General features: G+C 28.5%; 3 protein-coding genes across 11 annotated transcripts; 2 read left to right on the top strand and 1 right to left on the bottom strand.

The window, feature by feature from the left end:
* Positions 1-27,698, bottom strand: Stac (C2 and C2B_Munc13-like domain-containing protein staccato). 9 transcript variants are annotated; one of them, XM_072903180.1, is made up of 19 exons: positions 19,762-19,866; positions 14,425-14,583; positions 13,293-13,536; positions 6,504-6,668; positions 6,243-6,421; positions 5,871-5,915; positions 5,641-5,800; positions 4,692-5,215; positions 4,348-4,497; positions 4,131-4,268; positions 3,841-4,032; positions 3,456-3,750; positions 2,941-3,299; positions 2,598-2,787; positions 2,216-2,522; positions 1,769-1,849; positions 1,148-1,271; positions 866-1,059; positions 3-635 (listed from the first exon to the last, which is right to left on the bottom strand). In XM_072903180.1, exons 1-19 carry the CDS (start codon positions 19,839-19,841, stop codon positions 541-543), a joined length of 3,681 nt encoding a protein of 1,226 aa, XP_072759281.1. In that variant the 5' UTR covers positions 19,842-19,866; the 3' UTR covers positions 3-540. The 9 variants fall into 9 exon arrangements, with proteins under 9 accessions (XP_072759277.1, XP_072759278.1, XP_072759281.1 ...); XM_072903179.1 differs by lacking the exon at positions 19,762-19,866 and adding an exon at positions 18,481-18,918; XM_072903181.1 differs by lacking the exon at positions 19,762-19,866 and adding an exon at positions 14,946-15,044.
* On the top strand, positions 20,173-23,202 carry LOC140671674 (uncharacterized). Its single transcript, XM_072903186.1, has 5 exons — positions 20,173-20,270; positions 20,390-20,868; positions 21,073-21,806; positions 22,250-22,611; positions 22,845-23,202. The coding sequence occupies exons 1-5, from the start codon at positions 20,234-20,236 to the stop codon at positions 23,063-23,065; spliced, it is 1,833 nt and encodes a 610-aa protein (XP_072759287.1). The 5' UTR covers positions 20,173-20,233; the 3' UTR covers positions 23,066-23,202.
* LOC140671850 (trypsin epsilon) lies at positions 23,956-25,446 on the top strand. Its single transcript, XM_072903515.1, has 5 exons — positions 23,956-24,038; positions 24,213-24,310; positions 24,382-24,464; positions 24,613-24,880; positions 25,112-25,446. The coding sequence occupies exons 1-5, from the start codon at positions 23,987-23,989 to the stop codon at positions 25,394-25,396; spliced, it is 786 nt and encodes a 261-aa protein (XP_072759616.1). The 5' UTR covers positions 23,956-23,986; the 3' UTR covers positions 25,397-25,446.

The following is a 27,698-nucleotide window of genomic DNA, read 5'->3' as shown; positions in this document are numbered from 1 at the left end:
TATAAAGTACATGCATAAATTATTTAATATTACTGAATCTATATACATATTCCGTTAGACAAATAATATTTTCATATATAATATAAAATATTCTCCCACAAATTTGCAGTATGTCATAGCATAAGTTTTGCTACAAAAGTATCTCTAAATATTTAGTTGCTCAATATAATGACATTTTACTTATAATAAATATAAGTTTTGTTTCTTTACAATAGCACTTACTCAGCCTTACAGTTTTCTGTTTAAAGTTTCAAAATGCATACTTAGTATTTTTTTTTATATAGTTATAGAAATAATCGAAATTATCCACAGCCTTTAAAATATTCGCGAGTATCTATTATCAAAGCATCGCGCTATAATAGTAACACGATGACTAAAGCACACTTGTTACGGAATATTTACAGCGACATTTCGTAAGGCAACGTTGGTATATTATTAAACTTGAAACGTCTTGTATAAACTAAATTGTTTGAATATATTTTGCATTGAGTACTTTCGAAAATGATCCAAACGCAGATCCATATCGAAGCTCCACGTAGATCATTTAGAGTTTGCTTTAGTGTTGAGTTTTGAAATAAAGTCCATTGCCTGATTGTCTCCCTTTCGATGCTCCAATGCGCGAATGACATCCGTACCTTTAAATAAATTTATAAAATATTCACAAACAGTACGTATAATTAAATTAGGTGCATATTTAATAGACACATGTTTTATATAGTTTTTAATTATAAAAGTAAACTATCAAATATAATATTAATTATTATTATATATTATATATAATACTCTCTGTAACTCGATGATTTAACTGTTACAAACTATTGTTTCTAAAATGTAATGCTATAAGAACTTATTTTATAATACATACTTTTTTTGGTTGGACGGGAAAGTTTCAAATGAACTTGTTCTAAAGTTGCAAAGTCAGTTTCTGGTTCAGTGTCAGGAATCTCGCTAAATGGTAGGAAAGCCTCAGCCATAAATCTCGATCTAAGAAAGTCTTTGTCTTTCATTTCAAACGCTACTATAGCGTCTTCTATGGTCCTCTGTTCCGGAGTAAGAGGACTAAAAAAATGTTAGAGAAATATGAATACTATATTATATATAATTAATTAATAATTTTTTTATTAATAATCAAAGCTAATTTACTAACATGTTAAATGTTTCGTCAAAAAGAGGAAAGAGCGTTTCTTTCTGCACATGCGTTTTCGGCACCTTAATATCCGCAAATTTCTCATCAGGCAGTAATTTGATTTTAATATAGGAATCACATTTGCCTGTAACAAACATAATAAACTTATATCCTCTGTAACAAAGACATTCGCTAGACATTTGAAGAAACCCAGTGAAACTATTCATGCACGGTGAAGATGATTATCACTGTCGACATAATCTATTCTTATCGATGAGATCATTAACTCTAATTTAATTGTACAATATTAAATAATTTCAGTTTTATGCAAAATAATTTCTTTGTTTAGTTATTTTATATTGATAATAATAATTTTAAAAACCTCATATATATATATATATATATATATATATATATATAGATAAGATTATAGATAATCGACATGAACAATATTCCGTGCCAGTGTTCAATTTTTAACGCCAGGAAGACCATTGTATTCACTAAAGACTATTTATATAAAACGTCAATACAGAATTGCTCATGCATTCCCAAAATGCTATTTTCGCGAGAGCAGGCAATCGTAATAAAGAACCATGTAAAAATGATGAGGGAGAACTTTGTTTCACATTTGCTTTTACATACTTGTCTTCCCTTCTTTCAGTCTTTGTTTAGATTTTGAGTGCAGTTTGCGCTCAAGAGTAGACAGCTTGCCTATAAAATCGCCTACAAAATCGAAAAAAAATATCATTCCTTCTTTTAAAATCCGCGATTGTTTACACTAACCATCAAACATTAAAATTGAAATAGTGACTTATTCCCAACATGAGAAAATAATTATACAAATCCGTTTTACAACACACTAGTTATTACGTCAAATGTAAATTTGTTTTAAATTATATAAATATTACTTGTACCACCAGATATTCCACTTATAATCGTTTTTTAACTTCACATAGTATTATTCCATCATTTTATTTCCTTTTGTCTAATAATATTTTTGTTATTTTCACAAATATTAATTTTACATCATCACACAAACACCACATTACTCTTTTATATTTTTTTATAGATATGTATAACTTTGTTTACCATTGCTATCCATACAACGAAGATTTCTGGCATTCAGAATCTGTATATTCAGCGAATTATCGAAGAAATGTGCTTTGATGGTAACAAGACCATAAATAGGTTCCTCAATTTCCTTTTGTTCCTCTAAACGTTCCTGATGGTAACGATGTATGAGCTCAGCAGTTTCAAGTCCATGTAATTTTAAAAGACGTTCAATCTTCTCTAAAACTTGCACATTCGCTGTTTCATCGGCACCAAGATTAAAAAATCGGATTAACGTGTGAAGAGTGCGATGTAAGTTTGAGTAAAAAGCTGGCGGTCGTCGTTTCTACACAACAACAATACTAGTTTATAAAAAATGAAAGCTGTGTATGAAAAAAAATATATTTGCATAAATATGTACCTCTAAATTAGTGTTGACTAGTTCATATAGCGTCTCAGACATGATTTCCCAAATCACCAGGAGAATTCTTTTAAAATTGTCCTCGTTGAGATTATCATGTAATGTTGCCAGATTACTATCCAAATACTGTAGCAGACGATCCATTGCGTTGCTAGTTGTATCAATTAATTCGGCCCCTTCCATAAGATATCTGAAAATGCAAGCAAATTTCTCATTTTACAGTATTTTAGAATATAATTAAATTAAAAACAATAAATGTGCTATAAATTATAAATTAACAAAAATTATTATTCCATGTAAAGAAGGTAATAAACTTTTTAATCAAATTTTATATTTAACGTACCTGTTCATTGCAGGAGCCATTTTTTGAGCTACAACTTCCAACAATTCTAGGATCTTGTTCTTCACAGTATCTGTGGCGTTATCAATAATAAGCTGTAGAGTCTGCCGACAACGATCAGCCTCTTCTTGAGTCTTGTGTTCCGCTAAAGCTTCTACGATTTCTTGCAGTCCTAAATCTTGGGCCAAAGGTGCGATCGACGTTCTAATATAATCGATGTTATTAATTGCAAAACACCAGGCCGTCGATATTGTAAATTTCTTTTCGTAAACGCTACTTTGTGAGAGCTGCTCTAATTCTGTCGTCATTTCTGCTTTTTCTGCCATTCTATCCGCATAAGCAATGGAACATTTACAAATATCCTGCGACAAATAATTCGCATTATATATATATATTAAAATTATTTCTATTTCATTTTTTTCATCCGATTTTTTATTTATATCTGATTTTTCTATTAATAAACATATATATTAAGTTAATTATATTTAAACTTTAAATAGAAAAACTTTTAAACTTACGTCAATAATCTTTGCTATGAATGTGTAGGAACCTTCAACGTCAGGCCACGCAAGTTGCGTCCAAAAAACTTTGATTTGATAAAAAGTTGTTAATGTATCCACGGCACTCGAACTATATTGAACGCTATTATCGACTGCTTGCAAACTGTCAATTTCAACTGCTCTATCAATGCGTTTCAGTGCTTTGTATACTGCAATGTCTAACCAATGTGCAACACCACCTCGAAACCAGTCATGATACTTTTGTATCTTCATATTCTCCAACTGCCCTTCGGCACAAAGTACCTGACCAAGTCTGTAATTAATATATAAATGATCAGATGAGCAAATTGACTAAAGTTATCGATATCACATGTAAAAATTTTGCAAAATTATAAAAACTCACATAGCATATCTTTGAAGTGTAAGATAAAGTTCAAACAGAGTTGTGCCTAAACTTAATTCTGCGTTGTCAGTGCTGTCAACTTCAATTCGTTTTAATCTGGCGCATACATCCTCTATAATAATCATGCACATATCGCTGATTCTTTTCTCATACGCAATATACAGCATTCTTGCATATGGAACGTTGACTTTTCTAAAAAATTTGTAATTAATATGTAATTAATTTGTATTATATTATTTGTATTTTATTGAGTATGTTTACTCTGTGCATTTTCTTTTAAAATGACTTACTTTATAAATACTTTGTCATAATTCTCGATAGCCTTCTGTAAGTCTGATCTAATTAGTTGAATTATTTTAATATGATACCTAAGTGCATCTTCGTCTGATTCTGTTTCAGGTGAATTATTGTTCAATATGTGTTCAAACCTTGAACATGTCAAAATATACCTTGAGTAAAATTGTCAAATGATACACTTGAAATTTATAGGTTTTATTTTATATTTACCATTCTGCACAGCTTCGTATAATTGTGTTTTCCAAGCTTTGAAGTACATCCAGTTTAACATCGTCAAATTGAGAAAACCAAGAGTACATTTTAACCGGAAAGAGGTCAATGTCTTCAGGAACTTTTAGAGACGATATGGATGATAATATCCTATATAATAATATAATTGAACTGTAAAGATCTTACTTATCTCTTGAAGTATTTTTCTATATTAAATTATTGCATTTATTACCAGTAATCAAAGTAGCATTTAACAATATTTATAGAAAAGTATTTATGTCAATCAAATGTGATATAATAGATCAACAGAACAATGTCAATAAAACAGATTGTTAGATACTTACCCTAAAATAGCAGATAATTGCAGCATGACATTTTTATCTCCCAAAGTCAGTCTTCGAATTTTTCGTATGCTGTTTAAACATGAATACAGAACTTTTTTTGTGGCATCCCAGAATAATCTAGTTTCGTCGACAGAGAATAAACCACTGTCCATCGGCCTTAACAAATCAATCGCGAGCTTATTAAAAACTGTGAAACTTAATGGATGCTCTTGATGAATCCTTGCATATTCAACCCATTGTGCCAATGCGAGATTTCTAGCTAGTAAACCACGTTGAGCGCTGTGCTGAAGAATTAGAGCGTCGGCAGGTGCCGACCACCGGCCACACCAACAATATTTCTCGATTTTTTCCGTTTCGATCTCATGAAGTAATAACACTCGCAATAGGTGTCGATGTTCTTGTGCGGCCACTTGTGCATTATGTTCCGCGCTAAAGGCCAATCGCAGCTTTACAACGCCCCGACGTTTGGATTTGTTTTTCTTGTCTAGAGCGTACCACATGGTATGTCCCGTTGTTGGTATATCCTAAAAAATATATATAATATATATTATGTATGTATGTACATATAAATAAAACGCATAAATAATAATAAAAATATAAAAAGTTTATACAAAATCTAATAAAATGTTATAAAATGCAATATATTATATGTATATAATTTCATTAACAAATGCTTTTTTAGTAAAAAAAAAGTAGTTGATTATATATACATTTAAATTAAATATTATATATAAATATAAGATATAAATAATATATTAATTATTTTTTAATATTTAATATTTAATGTAATATTAAAATTTAAATGGATTATATATTCATTTTTATAAGCACTTTCTCTTACAAAAATATGTGTTATTAAAAAAATAAAAATATGATATATTTTACAGAATATATGTACACTTTACAGAAACATATACTATATACACATGTTAATTAAATTTTAGATTACCTTTAATGGTATTCGACATCGACCAATGAATTCGTTATCATGACTACCAGTCGTAGCTGTTACTGCAATTTCCTTGGCTAGCTTAACTAAACCACGAACACCTTTAACATCTTTAACTTTGCTCATTTTTTCAGGCACAGTTTCGGCAGCATCAAAATCCCTGGAAAGCACATTGTATTAGAATTATAGTAATTAATAATAATACATTTTATATAAGCAGTATAACTTACCACACTTCAAGGCACAAGACGTCGTTTTCAGGATCATCTAATGGCCTAGATAATGGAAATATATAATTCAATAATATTCGATATAAAATTTTTTTAAGTACAAAATAAAATTTTAATTTTAATTATTTTTTTAAATATAGTATGTATAATCTATTAACTTTAAGTGGATATTTAATATACTAATAAAATTTTCATGACCTAAAAATTTATTGCTTATTTTTCAAACATTACGTTTACATTATTCTTTTTTAAATCTTTTAAAGAGATTAGTAAATTTTGACAAAAATTAAAAAATATAATGTTATATATTAAATTATTTAAAATGTCTTAATTATTTCACAAAAGTAGGAAAGAAGTGAATATTTTACTCACAATTCAAAATGTTCTTCCCAAATTGGACTGAGCGTACAAGTTTTCACGGCAGTATTGTATCTTCTGGTCGGGGCTGATTCGAGATAAAGGGCGCAGAAAGGATCACTTTTGCCGTTAGAATCTTTGGAGATGAGTTCTTTGGCTTCGATCACTTCAACGTTCAGATGCAATTCTGGTGGCTAAAACATGTGCAATAAAATTATTATAAAAATATATATTTATTATACTATCTACTTGTTACAAAATAATTATACAAATTACCTCGAGATTTTTCGTTTCTTTTAACACTCTTTCGTGTGTCTCGTTATCGACTTTAAAAGCATTTTGTAAGTGGTTCAAAAGAGTTTCTTGGCTACACTCTTTGGAAACATCGAAGCCAATCTGATGTTGTGTCATATACAGCAGTGCAGCATAAAGTTCTTCGATCTATAAACAGTACATCATGTCTAATATTAATCACAAAGTAGCAAAAGACATATATATAATGATAAGATATTCCTTTATCAATTATCATTAATAGCCCCATCTAATTTATTTTGCTGAACTTTCACTTCACATAATTTTCTTAATTAAGAATTTGCTAATTATATGTTTTATGACAATATAATCTATAGATAATACAAGACAGTTTTGTGCGTATTATTTTTCAAAGCTCTGTTAAAGGTATCGTATGCGAGTCAAAGTACAAAGTCTTTAATCAAATTATTCATATTTTTAATTCATTATTTTTAAGACAACAGTATTATAATCACACAATAGAAAAGTAATTTTAAATGATTTATTATATATATATATAGACATATGTAAAATTAAAAAAACCTGTGAAATATTTCATGTAAAGCATAAAATATCTGAATTTTTAAAAATTATTGTAATTCAAGAAGAGAGAGAGAGAGAGAGAGAGAGAGAGAGAGAGAGAGAGAGAGAGAGAGATTTATAATTTCTGATTAATAATTTAAAAATAACATGACATTAACTAATTTTAATAACTTTTTTTAAATAAGGAAATTAAAAGAATTAGAATGTACAGAAGCATATAAATAAAATAAATATAAATACAAGAAAAAGAGATAAAGAATAAAAAAGAAAAAAGAAAGGAATATAAAAGTTAATAAATATTTGTTTTTTTCTGGAAAGAGATTTTAGATGGTCTTACGACTTTTTCTCATCATTAATCACAACAATTTGGGATAACTGATGATCAAACTCACCGTCATGGATTGCAAAAGTGCATTGGTTCTACGTTCAATTTCAGCCTTCGGCACTCCGCAAAAAGTATTTCTCATACGATTAAGGGTGGCCGCCCCTAGGGGCGGATTTGTGCTCACCATATTGAATCTCATTTAGCTATTTTTTTCACTTCCCGAACTTACAAACAAGACTCATAAGAATCACGCAAACAATTATATAGTCACATCGAGTTATATGTCCAGTTCTCTCATGGTACACATTACGTGTGTCCAAAAGAGTCATTGTTAAACGTACAATCAAATCAAAATGGTTTCTTTAGTGACCGATATGCCGACAATTTTCTCAGACGTTTCGTCTCCAACGATTTTGACGACGATAACAAACTGCAGATCTAGGGAAGAGAAATCTAGAGCGACACGACAATGACCCGTAGAAACGCAGGACAAAAGATTACATTGTTAGCTAAGAACAATGACGTTTATGCATCATTGATTCTGGCTCAATCAGACCTCGAACTTGTTCACACCGACATGTTCGGATTTTGCGTAAAAACAAAGAATTGACCGCGCAGTGACCCTTGTGATCACATTCAATGGGGAATAAAAATTATTACTTTAATCAAAGATTGTTTTCCGAAAGCGTTTCATGTGTTACTAACAGCACTGTAGAGAGAAAGAACCGATTTATCGCACGCGCGATCGACGAATTTTGTTGCGGTATTAAACGCATTTTCAAGATGAACTTCCACAACGACTACGACCTTTCTTATCGATAATACGACGAGTCGTCGCACATTTGACCGTATGTATGCATAATCGACGATCGCTATCGATCGTAGCATGCATAAATCGTCATATTTTGGAATTAACTGATATCAATGGAGTTTGATATAAGCGTGCACGATTATATCAATTAATAAACTTAAAGTAAAATCATCACTAATTAAATAAAATTTTGAGTGTATTGAGCATATTTTATTTTCCTTATTTTACTTAATATTTTATTTAATATTAAAACAATTATAAAAAATTAAGTTTTGAAAATAAATTATTTATCTATTTTTATTGTGTACAATATTAAAGTTCGTTTGTTTGGCGATGTTTTTTTAGACCACTTATGGATAAGAAATTTATTGTCGATTTATCAGAGTAAAAACAAGTTGGCAATACCATATTTTAAGAAACCAGATAAATTTAAACCGTTGTGATAAATTTTAGGTTGTTAGTAAACTGCATATTATTATTGATTATTGGCTAAATCGGTCAGCAATATATATGCTTTACTAACAAATTTAAAAAAATTAAAACTGTAGCAAGTGCATTATTGTTATATAATATCACTCAATTTTATGCTATATGTTATTATTTTAATATATACCGCGGTTTTCTAACATCTTCAAATATTCCTTATCATTCTCGCAAAAAGATGGTTGATAATATGGTAACACATGCTTAAAATAGCTGATTCCATACCAGCGATTTCAAAGAGATACTTTCTAAATAAACTATTCCCACACACTTACTATACACAAACTTTTTGGAATTGTCAATAATATTATGAATATTTTCAGCATTTTATATATACATACAATACGTTTAAAAAATCAGATTCATATCAAAAATCAGATTTGCATCTTACACAATTTTTTAAAAATTATTAAATAAAAAATTACAAATTAAATTAGGAACATTATAAGCTAGATCTAGAAATTTCAAAATGCTGCTACTACTATTTTAAGTTGTAAAATATAGGATAACTTTTTTTTATATTTTGCATATTCTACTTCTTACGTATAGGAACTTTTAATTTCTAATGAAGGTCGGGAGGTCAGCAATTCAGTATGTGAAAAGACCAGAATTTAGAGCACAGCCTTCAATATCAATGTCCACTGAAAGGTATAGTTGCCAAGTGTAATTGACTCTGACAGTGAGATTTAGTTTACACTATATTTCATGGTTAAATTAAATGTTGATGAAAACAACTTCCGTCGAGCAAACAACATCATAAAATATTTAATATACGTTAATAGTTTCCTATTAATTTTATATTATGCTTTTGCAGCGAGTAAAGAGATGTACATATATGTTCTCAGGAAAGAAGACCATGTTCCCTTATGTATTTAAACAGTCTGAAAATACGTAATAAATCTGGGCACAAAAGAACTGTGTCGTATCCCGTTTAGAATGACCTACAGGACAAGTGTAACCACATTGCGTTCATACGTTCGCGCAATTACGTCCAATGAAAGTTGATATACCGACAATTAGTTCATTGGTCATCAAGGCATATCGAGACACCCGTTGTATGATAAATAGAATGTGTGAATGTATGGATCACATGTTTTTGTTCTTCTTATTCCAGCCTCGTTTAATTTTCATAAAATTATGCAATTTTGAACGGTCCAACTCTACGCCCACTCTATATTACCGAGTCTAATTTTCGACGAGGATATATTAGTTATTATGTATATACGACGTTATATAATAATCATAATTATTTTACTTTATAATATTAATAAATTTGAATAATTTATATTTATAGTATATCTATTATTTTTACATGCAATATATGTATGTATATATATATATATATATATATATTGTAAAACATATATGAAAATATCTTAAAATTATATAATAACAAAAGGCACTTGATTCATATACAAAAAAATTTGTTAGTAATGAAAATAGATAACTTAGATACTATAAATATTGAGACGCGCGTGACGACACCACGTGACGATTCAATTCGTTTTTAAACTGTCTGACAATTTGCCAGTTTTACGAAAGGCTATTGGACAAAAGAAGAAAAAGCAGTCCAACCCTGTTTCCGACTAGCGATTTATTTTTACGATTTAGTAAATACTCAAAACGTGCTTGTAACTATATTAACATTGTACTTGAATAAGCTATAAAAAAATTATATTTATATGTTTGCACAAATATTCTAAATATATTATATATTTTTATTATATTTTATTATATTTTTATCGTTATACTGACATTTATAAAAATTTTCTTTCTTTATTTTTTTTATAATTTTTAAATTTTTATCAAAAAAGATTATACAATTAGTTATAATTTAGTTTTAATTTTCTTATATTATTATGTTGTTTATTAATCAATGTTTAAACATAACTTATTTTTATATTAGAAATGCGTGATTTAATATATGAAAAGATATAAAATTTTTATAATAAAATATTTGTAATTATTCTGATGATATTTACTCTTCTCTGCAGGACACAGAATCACAACACATAACAAATCAAACTGCATTTCACTATCTATCTATGTTCAATTTTAGAATACATATTTCTTACACAACTCACAAAAATTTTTTAGATATTAAAGCAAATTTACAACGGATAAAAATAAATTTCACTATTCCTTATCGACTTATCCACACATTAATCGTAAAAACACACAAGTACATTTATGCTTTCTTGTTCTAGAACTTCTAAAAGTAAAAATATTTTGAAGATATTTGACAGTCTAGGTAATTAAATTATAACAATTAGCGATAAAGAGGTAATAAGGATAATCGACATGAGACGACAAGACAGGAACTTGACGGAGGCGAGCACCACACTGCCAGGAATAGATGGACCGACGGATCAGAATCGTCGTACATCGACTAGAAGACTTACTTCGTGGTAGTGTAACGTTGTGCATTTGCTAACGCACAAACACGTGGATCTCATTTCAGATTGAGTTTAACTACTCGATTAAGCATAACACCCCGTATGGAGGATGCACGTGTGAATGTATAATTGTACTATATTGAGAATATTTGCGATCGACACTTTCCTGTATATTTTATAATCAAATCCTATAGGTGCAAAATTGCTTATAAAGATATGCTTATGAAGAAAGAGAGAAAAAGAGGTAGAAGAGTATTGTTTAATAAATACTTCTGAATTTCTTTTATAATTTCTTATATACATTTATCTTGTTTATGTATCTCTTGTAAATTTTTAATACATTAATAAATTTTATAATTATTTATTTTTCTCTCGATAGCATAAAAATATTGGACTGACTAAGGATTTATTGCGTGCGATGAAGCATCTTAACTGTTGACGTTTATTTTGTATCAAAGTTCAACTTTAACTTGTAGAACAACGACTGATTCTTGAACCAATGAAAATTTATTGGAATATTTTATTACATACGACATCACGCAAAACAAATTATAGAAATGTATGAAAGGATATATTCATTACGTTAATGAATCTTTTGCAATCAAACTATTTATGTGTGTGTGTGTGTGTGTGTGTGTGTGTGTGTGTGTGTGTGTGTGTGTGTGTGTGTGTGTGTGTGTGTGTGTGTGTGTGTGTGTGTGTGTGTGTGCGTTTGTAAACTATAAGTAATAAAATATTTTTTTATGGAGATATCTAATACAAACTATATAACATGTATAAATTTAAGATAGGATATAGTGCAAGAGTATGGCAATATAATGTGCAAGTAAACTGGCTTAGTTGATTTCAGACTTACGCATTTTTTCTCTTTTTCTTCACTTTTAGTAAAAAGTGGTTCGTCAAATTTCATTAAACGCATTATTTCATACTGAAACAAAGTCAATGCTAAAATTTAAACTGCTGAAGAAAAGCATGATTTCGTATGGTAACGCAAGGGAACGTTTAACTCCGACTACCCTTCGTGCTGGACTGAGAGACTCCTTTAGAAAAATCAATACCGTTACCGATCGTTACAATCACGTGGCAGGACAATAATATACAGAAAATATGAAGTTTCGATCTAACGAGCAGAAACATGAATCATAAATATCTATCATGAATACAAAAGGTTAACTACATATATTATGTTGTAACTTCGAAAAAAGTACGTGAAGAATCATTCATAACAGATATATAAAATAGTTTTATCATACATACTTATTATGAACTTAACGGTACCGTAACGAGATTAATTGTTCATTGTTTAATTTACGATTATTCAAAATTTATAGAATTTCAATTTTTAAATTGTTTCACGAAATGTTTAATTATAAGTTTTCTCACTTTTTATATTAGAAATAATCTCTAATCAATTTTTTTGAGTTATTTATATAATAATATGAATATAAATTACGAATGTCAAATGCACTAAGTTTCTTTTAATGTAATTTAATTTTACACAGTTAATACAATTCTTGTTTAAAATTATTTTCCCATGTCAAGGAATCTGTCTTGAATTATGTGCGGTGTGAATGTAACGCGTTGTATAAAAGTTCTTTCGACTGCTATGCGTAGGGATTACAAACATTAAAGAGCCATTTCGATCTTGAACAGACCATCCGTTATCTATTGACGTAGAGAATGTGGTATGGAACTACTCGAAATATTTTCAGACAACTCTGCTTGCCGTTAACGCGTGAGAATTCGTTCTCTTGCCGAAAGTAGTCATTAATAACTTGCAATATCATAAGCTATTCGAAATTAGAATCTCAAAATAAGATGCGATAATATCGTCTCTAAAAAAAGATTTATTAATCTTCTAATATTAACTACGGATTACAGATCTTGGCAACTGCTTGAATTTAAGGGAGATCTGAGTTAAGCAATTTAATTCTAATGTTTCTTATATGTATATTAAATTATAAAAATAATGATTATATATAAAAATACGATTCTGCTATAAAATAAGATAAAATTGTATGATATTTTGTGGTCGTTTAAGAACAAAAATTAAAAAATTATATATATATATATATATATATATATATATATATATATATATAAGATCCATTTATAATTTATTATTATATTGATATTTACTTTTTGTACAGTTGTATATTATTATAGTATAATGTTATATATTATTATAAGTATTAATATAAAATATTCAAACTCACGTTTAAGCCCATCGATTCGGCCAAGAAATTCCGAGCATCCTCAATTTCATCTCTATCGCTGTCAGTTTCCAGCAAGGCATCAGTTGGCTCAGTGATACTTCCTTCTTCACTTAAGGTATCTTCATCTTCTTCCGTTTTATCCTTTTTCTTTGGAAGCGGGCCTTCTGTCTGTTCTTGAGCGCGAACTTTTTCTGCAAGCAGTGTGCCGAGATTTTCAAAAAAGCTGCCATCCGATTCTTGAACCCTAAAAATATAGAAAAAAATTTTACATTAATAGTAATAGTTTAACTATATCTACAATTTACTATAAAATTTTGCATTTTGTTGTTATATGTTTTCTATAAAAATAAAATTCATTTTGTAAAATATAAAAATATAAGAAATGTAAACTTCTTATAGTTGCAATTGTCATAAAACATATAGAAAAATAAATAAATACCGTGTGTATTATTCAATATCTTTATACATGTATTAAAAAAAATAAAAATGTGAAATATACTTTACTATAAAAATATAAATTAGCCCAAATAATGTTTTATCTAAATATTTTATTATGTTTTATCTTTATATTTTTAATGTTTTATTTTTATATTTTTAATATTTTATGTTTTTAATGTTTTATCTAAATATTTTTGTTTAAAATAAGATTTATTTTTTTTATTTGATATTGATACAACAACTATAATATAAATGTAGCACTACTACAAAGCTCATATCATTCTAACAGTTGTACAAACGATTCAATAAATATGAAGATACATTATAAGCTTTTATAATTTTTCGATATTTCTATTAATAAAATTATATTTCAGAAAAAGAAAGAAAATATTTATAAATAAGATACTTAAAACTCTTGAAATGATATATTTAAAATTAATATCTTGCTATTTTTTAATATATTGCTTAGAAGAAAAGAAGACAAAAATATGAGAAAACGGAAGTGTTTAGGAAGTTCGAATATTTTTAGGCAAAAATATGTGTGTTTGTGCGTGCACAAATCGTTGTGTACAAGAAGCGTAATTTTTGAAAAGCACGTGGTTTACAAAAAGCATTATAATGCTACCGTAATACTAACACACAACATAAGCTTTTCTATACAGATTGCAATCACATGAAAATTTTCTCGTTTCACCTTTTACTAATAAAGTTGAACGCCGCAAATTTCCAATAAAATCTTGCGACGGTCACTGCTTTTGCTTCCGGTTTTTGAGACATTCGAAATGCAGCGATCGCATAATATGGATGTTTTTCGTCCAGCTTTTCGAAGTGTGCCATTTTCCTTTTCTTAGTCCTTTAGCAGAAACACACACAACACACGTCTAACGAAAGTCACGCAAGAGATAGATGATGCTTTTATATTTTAATGATTACTATTGCCCTTGACTTTTATTTCATAACGTTCTAACTTTTATTATTTTAAACTAATCAATAAGATTATCTAGTTTAAAATTGAATAGAAAATGAACTTATAAGAAATAGAATCTTACAAAATTAAATTTTAATTATGAAAAATTTACAAATTTTACGATAAATTTGAATGCTTTCTTATACACACTCGCACTTAACTATTCACTTTGATAATAAATTCAAAAATTTATTGTTGCAAAGTACTATAGTAACTGACACTTGACAGTGAATTAATATTTTGCTCACATTTTTGTAGGCTGGATTCTTTTTTTAATCAAGTTATCTTTCTCTTGAGGTTTGTATGTTCTCGTTTCGCGACTTCGTTCACACTGATTGTCATACTGTTATGACTTGATCATATAAAAACCGGAACTTACTTTTTTGCTACGTAAATGGAAACCCACACGTATTATGACTTATACGAGATTCCCACAATTACAGCCTAGAAATTCCATGAAATTAAATCGGCTCTTGCTAGATTTATACGAGCAGTTTCGGTAGTGGGATAAAACACATATGGGCCGGATCTTGTTTCTTTACAAACTGGTATTTCAAATGCGAAACAGGTAAAAGATTAGCAGGTGGGAGGTACTAACATGTTACTTGGCATCTGATTATTCCAATAATTTGCGATAGAGGTATAATTAAAATTACGTAAGTTAATAAGATTGGCTTGAAAGAAGATAATAATTATAATTTATTATAACAATAAATGTGCATATAATATGTAATACATTTGATATATTAATTTAAAATTATATTTCTTTTGTTGATAATTAGGATTCACATGCAGCACATTGCATAATCGAGAATGTGATATCTACTAAATTTATAATAAAATAATTTAAACGAATCTAGAGCTATAATAACAATACACATTCTCAAAAATATGAAAAAAGTTGTGATAGAATAATATCTAACTGCTATGAAAGTATAATATTATGTGTGTATATAATATAATCTTAATATATTCTAATCTGTTTTTTTAATATACTTTATTTTTAAATATTGTTTTTCCTTTTTACATTCTTCTTACCTAGAAATTTATGCATACATTATGCCAACACTGTTATGAAGTCAGATTGCAAATAAATTGTGCGCAGTATCAGATAAGCGAGCTTTTTACGATTGAGGGATAAGCAGAAATTAGTTTATAAGACGTATAAAAGTATCTCTGGGATTTGCTTGTTTACTGATCATTCAGATTTATACCAAGGTTTATTACAAGAAACAATTTACGCATAAAACCCAAGAAAAGAAAAGAAAAACTTTTTGAATCATCTCAACTTAATTAAGTAACTAATTGATTAATTAAATAATTTTGATCAAATGTACACCCTTAATTTTAAATTTTTTACGTACATTTTTCTTTTTAAAAGAATATTTAGAAGAATGAAAAACAGTTAAAAAATTAATCATGATTTCTAATTTATAATCAGAGTAACAATCTGCTTTTTCGAACATTTTATAAAAAATAAAACGGGAAGTTCGTTCTCGAATTACGAAGAAAAAAATAGAAAAAAGATGTTTGTTCATTTGCGTCACTGCTGCCTTCCTTTTTTTCGAAGCAATGCATTGCGTCTTCTTGAGCCTCTTTTATTCTTAACTCAAGAACGAAGTGATTCATGGACGCATGCCAGTTGGGTACTTTGCAGCCGATCGTCGTACGAAAAACATTTATATAATCTTATTTTATTCTTCTTTGTCATCTACTTTTAAGCTCTTACGATGCATTGTAATAATATTAAAGATTAAATTGTTCAATTGGATTGTTTCTTATAATCGATTTTGTTATATTAATCGATTAATCGCGAATCATAATTTGCATTACACTTGATATGAATTTATAGCTCACTTATAATCCGTGTAAAATCAACGAAACATTGCTATAGCTTTCTAATATTCTTCATAGAAATTTGTATAAAAATTAAATAGTATGTTTATTATTCACTGTAATTGGCTCGTTCGATTTTTATTGCTTAAATTTACAAACCTGCTGGACCGATCTTTAAATGCTGCATTATTATGATATATGAAACTGAAGTGTTGTTTTATAAATAATAAGTGCAAGATTTATCGTGATGTAAGTCGAGGACAACCTTCCATGATATGAATGACCTCGAAATAATATTGCTAGACTGGAATGCAATCCTGTTTTCAGCTTCAAGTTTATTAATACAATATATTTATCATATAGATGTCTTTATGTTGCTTTATTAATATATAGTGATTAAACAATTAATTAAATATTTTTTAAACAGGAAAATAATTTATCAAATTTAATTTTCTTAAAAAATGTTCAAGATCATTTTGTATGCTTCTTTATAAGCAAATAAAATGTTAGATTCAATAATGAGTTTTTAATACGCTCAGAATCTATGACATTACAAAATTACATAAAATGTTGTTGTTGCATATACAAACCTTCACTTGAGAAAAATTTTCATTATTTTAATCTCGTAAATACTGAAGTATTTGTATTTTGTATTTATGTATAATAATCCAATTTTGAAACTCACTAAGATAGATATCATATAATCATTTTATGTTTCAAGACGATTCACGATCACGCGGGCCATTCACCTAGAGCGATGATCTAAAGTGCTTTTCCCCTTCTTTATCAAATCATTCTTACTATCGAGGAAACCAGGGAATTCCCTCGATTATTTTAATATGACATACGCGATATTTTCGCAACAATGCATCATCAAATCTTTTGGGTAACCGCGGAAAATACTATAAAAATAGAATAAGCGCAAAGTCGCGCTCATTAATCAATGTATTATTATTTTAAGATATAATTTACATGTATGATTCTCGTTATAATTTATGTGTGCGTGTATTTATTTTTGTCATGTAACAATGAATTTAAATTTATATTTACATTCAAGTGCTTAAATAATACACACATTTAAATATTAGTATTATTTTGTATTAGAAACAATTCATAACGCGACAATAAGTTATTTGTGTCGATAAAATCGAATTACACCTGACAAATTTCTTCACAGATGGTCGATTTCACGTCTCTCGCGACATTTGTAGTTAATTATCTCTCATAAAGATGTTGGAAGGTATGAATCATGTAACATCATAACGACCTTGCACATCAGGTCTGTGGAATGGAATATATATACAGGCACACCTATATGTTTTACATATAGGTATAGAACTCAACTCGATCCCTACTCTGAACTGCCTCATGTTGCTCTCTCATTCTAATAATAGATCTTATACGCACGTCTGGTTATATACAATCTAATTTAATATTTCATCGATGAGTTAAGAGCATTCATCTAGTCTATCATAGACGTTATCATCAATCGTGAAAATTATGAGTATGTATGCAGAACTCATCGACTTTCAGTTTCGTGCCAAATACGTCACGCGCATACACACACACATACAGATCCATACACAATAAAGTTTATTTTCTGTTTTTCTTAAAATTATTAATAATACAATAACATTTTTTATATATTTTTATATTTGTATAATTATATTTATGGAAAATTGAATGTCCTTTTTTATATATTTATTATTATGTTTTTAAAATATTTCAAAACTTTAATGTATTAACTTGAATACATATGAAATCTGGTTTTATATTTTAATAATAAAATAATATTCAGTTCCTTTTATAAAAAAATTGTGACTTCTTCTGTATCTTTATTTTTAAGACATATTTGTTCTGTGGAAAACTTACAGCAAAGTACAAGTTGCAGAACGAGAAAAATCATAGAACATAGGAAATGATCAAACGTAGTTGACATTAATTTACCTTATCTCATGTTCCGATTTCTCTTGTTGCTTATTTTCTTTCGTCAATTTCTCTTCTACAATCTTGTGATAAAAATCTTTCCACATAGTTTCTTCGTCCATCTTCGTAGCTTGATTTCTTATCCGTCAGTTACAAGATATTTATATACAATCCAGCATTCTCCAAAGGATGTATTATTTTCTACCTACGATTATTCTGTGACTATGTGGAATTTGCGCAAGATGTTTATGTACACGTGTACAGAAAAAACGCGCACTCACAAAAACATTCCCTGCTGCTATCGATTTTCGTGATACGGAGGAATTTGAGTATGTTTCGCAATGAAAAGATGCCGGCTGGTGTTAAGAGCAATATAGATGCAACTAGTAAGCGTGTTCCACTTCGCAAATGACAGTTTCACCATTCACTTGTACTTTTTGATCGCCCTGTAGATGGCACCTAGTGTCAAGCCACAGAAACGTTCTTTTCTTATCCGTTGTGCATAAAAATCTTTGTATTTATATACATTTAAATAATTTTAATTTTACAACATCTTATTTTTACAAGAATGCTTTGTTTCCTTTTTCCATTCCAAGAAGTATGAATTAAAATAAAGTAATAAAAATTAATTTTATTTTTATGTTATTTTTTATTTAATATTTAATATTTAAATAAAAATTATACTAAGAAATTATGTTAGTGCGCGTGTGAAAGAAATATTTTGCTTAGTTTATTTAATTTATTCTCTTATCTCTCTCATAGTCACGATGTTAGGCTAATTAAATTTTTATGTCACAGATGTATTTTAAGATTCCTGTATGCTAATGACTCAACAGTCGCAGAGTTTCTGTCACCTCAATGACATCATCTATTATATTATCTCTTTGTTGAACATACTGCATAGAATTAATATCGACGAATCACCAATGTAAAAAATATGATTTAAACGCATTTTACGCACTACATATACACCTATATCGCATATTATCTGTTCTGTGTACAAAATTTATTCTAGCAAAACTATTAATTTGATTCAAAATATAAAACTAATAAATTTTTATAAAAAGTATTTTTTTTACAAATGTCAACAATTGTTAGCACTGGATATAACGTATATTTAATCAATCAATATACTTTCTAGTCTTCTTCATATCAATCAATATACTATCAAAACATAACGAATACAAAGAATATTTAATCTCACTTTTATAAAAAATTAACACAATGATTACTGCAATAGAAATGTCAATCCTACGAAGAAAATAATACAAATGCATTCCATTACTAATTTTAGACCAGTACCTGTGTACGGAATTGATTCCTGGCAAGCTGCTACCCAGACTGGCGTCCCGATCATTGCGGTGCATGAACGCAGGCGCCATTTCGCTTGATACTATACATATGTACATATATCTCTGCGTTACAGCATGGTAAAACATCAATAACAAGATTATTATAGTATTGAAAATGTTAGCTTTCTTTACGGAAAATATTAATTTTTTTACAAAAACTATAAATGCTAGTTATTATTTAGTAATCTCATATAAATTTTACACTATACTTCAATATTTTGCTATGTTATCTGTGAGACGACACATATTAACGTCTACATAAATTTTAAACTTTTATGATGTACGTCCACATACGACTTACAAAGAGATAAGTACAAATAAAATTATAAGAAATATTTTGCTGTTGTTCTGGATAAAATGCATCACATACATCTGAAAGAATTTACATACAAACGGACTAGCTACTTTTAATTAGCTCAAACATGCGATGCAAATTAATTATATTGTTTCTATTTTTTCGTAAGTAAGGCAGAACAAATATATTTTTAATTCCATATCAATAATATATAGATAATTAAATTAATCACGCAATAATTAATATGTTGTTTCTTTTCTATAACTTATATTTTATATCACAGGAATTACAGTATTTTGTGCAACGGCGGAACGTATTTATTATAATGATAATGTTAATACATGGACCACATCTCAAAGGAATCAATCGGACGATACGTCATTCGTTTTGATAAATCCAAAACAGATTCAACAAGCGGAAGCAACGATAAAAAATTTCTTGATAAGATTGACTGGACCGATTGCTCAGCCAACGCTAATATCATCTTTCGATGGAGGCAATTTGCAAAGCACAATTAGTGAAATAAGCAAGATTATACGAACAAAACTTATGGAATTTGCGCGAGCTAGTGGATTAACTACATCAGTTCAACGTCAATTTAAACGAACATCATGGAATTCTACAATCTCTGAAAATTGGTTTACCGAAGGTTTAGTTCAAGGATCACTTTTATTATCCGACCTTGTCAGAATAGGAGAAGAAGTTTGGTTCACGATTGATCGTTATTTCGATAGACATAATGTGACTTTATACGAGGATAAGGTAAGTTCAAAAATTATTTTATTTGAGTTATATAATTAATTGAGTGTGCGATAATATATTATATTTTAAAATAAAATATTGAATTATATTCTTTATTCTATATACATATGTCGTAAAGAAAGAGAAAGAAAAAAATATGTAATGCTTCATAGTAATGAAAAAAATAAGTTATAAGAATCACATATGTATGTACATTTTTTTCAGGAATTATTATCACACAAGACAATGAAAAGTTTCAAGTTTCTAAGCATTATAAACGATGCTGCCACATTTAATGAAAAATTATTCAAATGTTTGTTAGCGGTAAAAGACAGAAAAAATCTTACATTTTTTTATCTCGATCAAACTCTTGTAAATTTAATAACAGGTTCACTGGACAGTAATGTGAAAACATTTAGGTTCAACGTAGAGCCAAAATTCTCCTATACACCAAATAATGGCAGTGAAAAATTGTACGCGCTGCTTTGTCATTCATTGGTTAAAAGAGCCAATCATTATGACGATTGTATCAAAGAGCTGCGATATCTCGTAGCTTGCGTATCATCACCGAGGCAAAACTCTCGTGAAATGATCACTCATCGTACACTTTTTGCCAAACCATGGTTAACTGCTATTGAAACTCTAAGTGACTGTAAGATTTATGTTAATGAAGACGGCAGCGCGAGCGTTCGCTGCAACTTCGATCAAAAATTACCGAGGACTACGACACGGCGAGTAAGATATATTTACGAAAAGATTTTGAACCATCGAATATCTAAACGGTCACCTCTTCGTCATGTTGCAAATGAACTCGGAAACGTTCTTTCAAGAAGCAGATGGGGAAGACAATTTATATATGACGTGTGTCAATATTTTACGATTTATGAAGAAGGTCGCAGAAGATTGAATACGCTTTCAAAATATTATACTCATAATAAGGATAAAAAAACAGTAATAAGGTAATATAATAATATTTTTTGATAAGATATTATAATGGGCACAACAATAATACTTGCCAAAAATGTACTATACAAATGCAAAATATACCAGAAAAATATATTAAAATAAAAAATGGCATTACTCTTTCAGTACGTGTATTGGATGCTATTATTGCATTCTATTATAATGCAATGAAAAATATCAGTCAATTAAAAAATATTTTTTAAAACTAATAAGATAAATTAATTATGTTGCTTGTTTTATATTTTTAATTAATATTTCTTCCTACATTTTTATCTCTTAGCATGTTTAATAATTACTACTCTGCTAATATTGCAATACAAAGTATATAATAGTATATTATAATTTCAAACATATTATTAGATTTTTCATGATAAAATGTATGATCTATATAATTTTGCATTTGATAAATTTAGTTACATATGTATAATTTTTTTTTCAGGTACAATAAGATATCTGTATCATTGGATTTATACAAAAGTGGAATATTAAGGAAAACAATGTTTGCTATTGATAATGTTCATCGTTCTGCATTAGCGATGCAAAAATTCTTTATTCAAGATATTAGAAATTCTCGCAAGCAATCATGGCAAACTCAAATCCTTGTCTGCTTGTCTAAGTGGATGAAAAAACTTTTGGAATTATTTGGATGTACAAATTTGGATGACACAGACAATGACATGCAGATTCCTACTGATGCACCGTCAATTAATATGACAGATTCAAATAGCGTAATGATAGACGATGATATCTACGATGAAAACAATGAAATAAACCATCTTATGATATATCGCAAAAAAGATCGTTAGTATTGATATTAATTATTATGAAAAGATGTTTTATCGTATTAATTAGTAATTTCTCTGTTCTAATTTTTGTTTAATTTTTATTTAATTTAAGAAGATATTTCATGTCGACATCGAAATAGTTTTAGCAAATAATTTACGTTTATTGATTAGTTTTAAATTTGGACAATTAATGTAGTTTGTGTATTGCAAAAGATGTATTTTATAAATTAATTAAATATATTTTTACAGAGATAAGAAAAGCAACTGATGAAGCCTTTGATAGATTAATGCATTCTATTAATCACATAAATAGAGTGCAAAACAGAAACAGTAAGAGAACTTTAACATGTCTCGCGAATAATTTGTTATTGGCAACTATGTTTATGGAGACCATCAGTTTTGTTTCTACATTGTTTTGTTTGGGAGAGCATAAAGATGAATCTAACTTTGAAGAATTGGAGGAAGAATGAGTTTTATCCGCGATTGAACGTAGATTATTGTTTTTAATTAATTAAGTTTTATTATTTAATAAAATATCTTATTTGTGTGAAATCAACATTACAACGATTAAAAACATATGTATACTTTTCAGAAAGAAAATATATGTAGTTTTTATATACATTTAACATATATATTTTTAATAAAAAAACAAGCAGAAAAATTAATTATGTATACACTAAACTAATTGTCAAAACATGTAAATGAGAATTGAAAAAATAAAATTTTAAATTAAATTTATATTCTTCGTTAAGAAACCTCTTACTTTTAATTTTTTTTGTGCTTACTCTATAAAAATTACATTATTTTTTGTAATTTAATATTAGTTCAATAAGATACTCTATACAAATTATAATAATAAAATTTTTCTACGCTTTAGTTTCATAAATAGTACCAGGTAAATGTAGAAAAAGACAAAGAGAGAGTTTTTATATAAGAAAAAAGATCTTAGAAAAATAATTTGTATTATTTATTATATAATATTACTTTCAAAAATTTATTAAATGTAAATTTAATTTTTATATAAATCCATATATATATATATATATATATATATATGTAATAGTTGCACATAATCTTACGTTATATCTAAAAATGCAATGACAGTTTTATATTGCTCGAAGATAGAGCTTTTTTTAAATCTTTACAATAAATCTGTTGCCTGCTAAATATTAAACTCATCAGGATAAGAAATGATAAAGTTTAATTTATCTTTTTGCATTTACGACACTTACATAAATCTTGCATAATCCTTCATATTGTTATAATACCGTAACTGCGATAGTATCAGCGCCGTTTCAGTTAAACGTTCACGGAATATGTCGTGTATGAAATTTACAGTCGCGGCAAAATGGATCGTCACATTTTACACATATACCCGTTCACATTGAATCATGACACAGTCAGGAAAAATGCGCGGAGCAGTCATTATTCTCTATTTCGTTGGTATGAATAACTATGTACATTCTACAATAGATGAATGTTGATTAATTTCCTTTGTTATCGCATATTATTATCACATAATAATATTAAAACAATAATTAAATGGTATTATTCTCATTATTCTCGATGCGAGCCTTAGCCATACATTATTTATCATTCTCTATACGTGTTCTTCAGGTTTCCTGATTGAAACATCCATCGAAAATGTAACGTATAAAACACAACCAAAAATTATCGGAGGACAAGCAATTGATATAAAATATCGACCTTTTATGGTTAATATCATTTCTTAACTACTTACTTACTAATGTATAGATATAATTTGTTCATTTCAGTTCATTTACAGCTCTCTTTACACAATTCATTGGGGTTTCTGTGCGGTGCTAGTATAATAGGAAGGACATGGGTTCTCACCGCTCTCCATTGTTTGTAATAAAATTTTAATATAACAAAAAATATATTATTTTTAATTTTATCTCTCATTATAATGAAATTACATCAGTTTTTCTCATTAAAATTTATGAATCAAAAAATGCAAATTAATTCTATAATTTCGATATTTTGCATTGCTTTTTAGAAAGTTCCCGGAATTACCGTCAGAGTATCATGTACGAGCTGGATCTAATAAAACAAACAAGGATGGATCTGTGCATAAAGTGACAAACATTTATGTATACAATCAGACAAATATCCAGTATAAGCTCCAGCACGATATCGCGCTTTTGGAAGTAAAACCATCATTTCGTTTTTCGAGAACCATTCGACCAGCTCGTTTACCGAGATCAAACCACCGAATAAAGCATCAACTCTTAGTCTGTGGTTGGGGCTATATAAATGCTGGAATTGTAAGTAAGCTTAATTTATAATATGTAAGGATTTACGCAATTAATATTCTTATTTTGGATGAATGTTATTATATATATAATTAGACATTTAAAAGATATGTATTTTTAGAACATTTGAAAAAAAAAATGTCATTTGGATTTTTTAATTATTGCATTTTTTTATTTATCAATTTGTTCCATTAGTTACAAAAGATATATAAAGCGATTTATTGTAATTTATGTAATTTGTAGGAAAAAGTAGCTCAAACTCTTATGGGTGTTTATGTGGAATATGTTCCGTTTGAAATGTGCGTTAAAATCTCTTCTATTTATGCAACACTCGTCAAAAGTGATTATCATCTATGCTATGGAACTCAAGGAAAGGATGCCTGTAACGGAGATTCCGGAGGACCATTGGCTAGTAAAAGAACGATTTACGGCATCGTGTCTTTTGGCCAGGGTTGTGGATTTGTTTCCGGTGTTTATGTTAAAGTATCGTATTATCTGGACTGGATTAAAGCTATTACGAATTTATAATTATGCACATAGATATGTTCAATGACCTCGTTTTTCTTGATTAATTTCTGTATTTTAAGCAATCTCTTCTAATTTTAATCGATTAGCCATTAATAATAATTATTGACAATAAAAAGAAATTATACATGTTTTTTTTTGCATTCATGTTGCGATTCGTAGATACAGAAATAAAACCGAAGTGATTATTCGACACGTCGCGTCATTGAAATCCTCATGTTCTTATCCGACAGGTTGAAAGTATTGTTTTCCAGAGAATAGGCACAAAAGGCGTATCGAATCACGGAGTCGTGAACCCTACTGCGTTCAGGTTCGGTGCCTGCAGGAAATCCACACACACGTGCTGCGCAAGAGCGTCGCGCACGCCTGCACGCGACGCACGTAGCATTCGCTCGTGCAGGACTGAATAAAGGATATACGTGACTACGTAATGTACGCAATGAATATCTAGCTTTACGTGATAAAGATATTTTTTGATGATATTGACTTTTGCAACTATATACATATATGTTTTGTGGTCACAATACCAAAGTTAAACATTAACAAACCAATAGCAATAAATTAAATTTAAAGTACGGCATTTGAAAAGATTGTTTACGTAATATAATATTATTTTTAATAATATAATAGACAGATTACATAATAAAACATAAATTTTTAATAACAGAATAAACAGTCTAGATATGTACAGTCAAATATGTAATGTTTATTACATCTTTAATATTAATAAGTAAGTATAATTATTAATTAAAAGTTGAACAAAAATTTCAAGCTTTTATTGCTATTTAAATTCAATTGAATAATAATAATCACGACATTAAAATGAAAAAAAGAGTACTTTTTCTTCTTCATTTAAAATATATGTTTTAAAATCACAATTAAAATAATTTTATCGTACTAATTGTAAAATCACAAATTTTGCAATATAATGTATGATAAAATTATTTTAATTAAACTTTCTATTTATTTGTGTTTTAATTTTGATATACAAACATTAGAGATAGTAAAAATCACATGAGACAAATAAAACGCACAATATATTCTCTTGTTTTTTGCTGTTTACTCGACCATGCACACGCGCCTGTTACTTCAAACTACTATTTACTTGGATGACTCATCCACGCGTGTTTCCCTGCGAAGCGAGAGCCTTTACCAGGTTTGCCGCTCGCGCTTTTAAGGGTCTTTAAACTCCCCCGCCACGTGCAATCTATCGAATGTCTTCGTAAAAGACCGTGAGAAGTTGCATTATCACAGTGGAACATCCGCCACATTCGAATGTGGGTAGACAGACTATCTTTGAATATTATGCTATCAGTTCTGCATGCGATAAGGCATAGCGATAATAACAAATTCCGGAAATAATAATATATACATCAACTAAGTGATAACAAAATTATTAATGTTATAAATAGAATTTTATAACATTATTGCTGCATTTAAAAATAAATCTACTTAATATTTGTGAAACGTACTATATTTTAATACATATGGAATGCTAATCATAGTCTATTAATAACGACATAATATATATGATAAAATCTTCATATATAAAATAAATATCAATGTTATTATTAAATATGTATTTGTATCCTTTACATAATCCTGTGGTTTTATGTGATCTTATAATATATATGACTATTATTAATATAATATTATTTATTTATTGTACTTTGTTAATATATTATGTGTTTTAATGAAATAGCTTTTATTAACGCAATACTCTCATACAGAGATTATTAAAAGTTTTATTATTAAAAAGAAAAGAAATATATATAAGCATAGATTTTTTATAAACTTACCCATTTACACATATCGCTACAGGATGAATTTTATTGCGGCAATTCTTCATAATCTCGCGGCGAATCTTTAGAAACCAAGCGGTACTACATTTAGGACTACAATACTTTTTCGCAGTACTGTTACTTTGTATAGTTTCAGTGATATCACAATAGTCTACGTATTCCCAGTTAGTATCTTTTAATACTACAGGCATTTCTTCAGTCGCTATCAAAATATATGAATCTTGCGAATCTGTACTGGAGGATGAATTCGATGTTCTGGCATTAGTGTGCTTCTCCTGTCGCAGACAAACGTTGTCTACGACATCCGATTGAAGCTGCATATCAGTCATAATCGATAGATTTCTATTAGTTAAATATTCGTCTTTACATGCAGCAGATGATGTTTTTATTTGTTTAATATTCGTCTTGTCGTCTAATAATTTTTTCGAACGATTTTGCGGAAGACACTTCTTGCGATAAAACTTTAACTTGATGGGATTTTGTAACATGATTATACGTAACAC

Source organism: Anoplolepis gracilipes, chromosome 12 (genome assembly GCF_047496725.1).
Source record: "Anoplolepis gracilipes chromosome 12, ASM4749672v1, whole genome shotgun sequence".
NCBI lineage: Eukaryota > Metazoa > Arthropoda > Insecta > Hymenoptera > Formicidae > Anoplolepis > Anoplolepis gracilipes.
This window is presented reverse-complemented; position numbering and strand designations above follow the sequence as displayed.

Bases quoted from the DNA above. Each gene is read 5' to 3' on its own strand.
- LOC140671674 (XM_072903186.1), top strand. From the start codon at position 20,234: ATGCGATGCAAATTAATTATATTGTTTCTATTTTTTC. The intron at 20,271-20,389 runs GTAAGTAAGGCA...TTTATATCACAG, and splicing joins TATATTGTTTCTATTTTTTC to GAATTACAGTATTTTGTGCA. The intron at 20,869-21,072 runs GTAAGTTCAAAA...CATTTTTTTCAG, and splicing joins TGACTTTATACGAGGATAAG to GAATTATTATCACACAAGAC.
- LOC140671850 (XM_072903515.1), top strand. From the start codon at position 23,987: ATGACACAGTCAGGAAAAATGCGCGGAGCAGTCATTATTCTCTATTTC. The intron at 24,311-24,381 runs GTTAATATCATT...GTTCATTTACAG, and splicing joins TAAAATATCGACCTTTTATG to CTCTCTTTACACAATTCATT. The intron at 24,881-25,111 runs GTAAGTAAGCTT...TGTAATTTGTAG, and splicing joins GCTATATAAATGCTGGAATT to GAAAAAGTAGCTCAAACTCT.
- Stac (XM_072903176.1), bottom strand. From the start codon at position 27,683: ATGTTACAAAATCCCATCAAGTTAAAGTTTTATCGCAAGAAGTGTCTT. The intron at 13,537-27,192 runs GTAAGTTTATAA...CTATATTTTTAG, and splicing joins GTAGCGATATGTGTAAATGG to GGTTCAAGAATCGGATGGCA. The intron at 4,498-4,691 runs GTAAGTATCTAA...ATTATTATATAG, and splicing joins CAATTATCTGCTATTTTAGG to GATATTATCATCCATATCGT.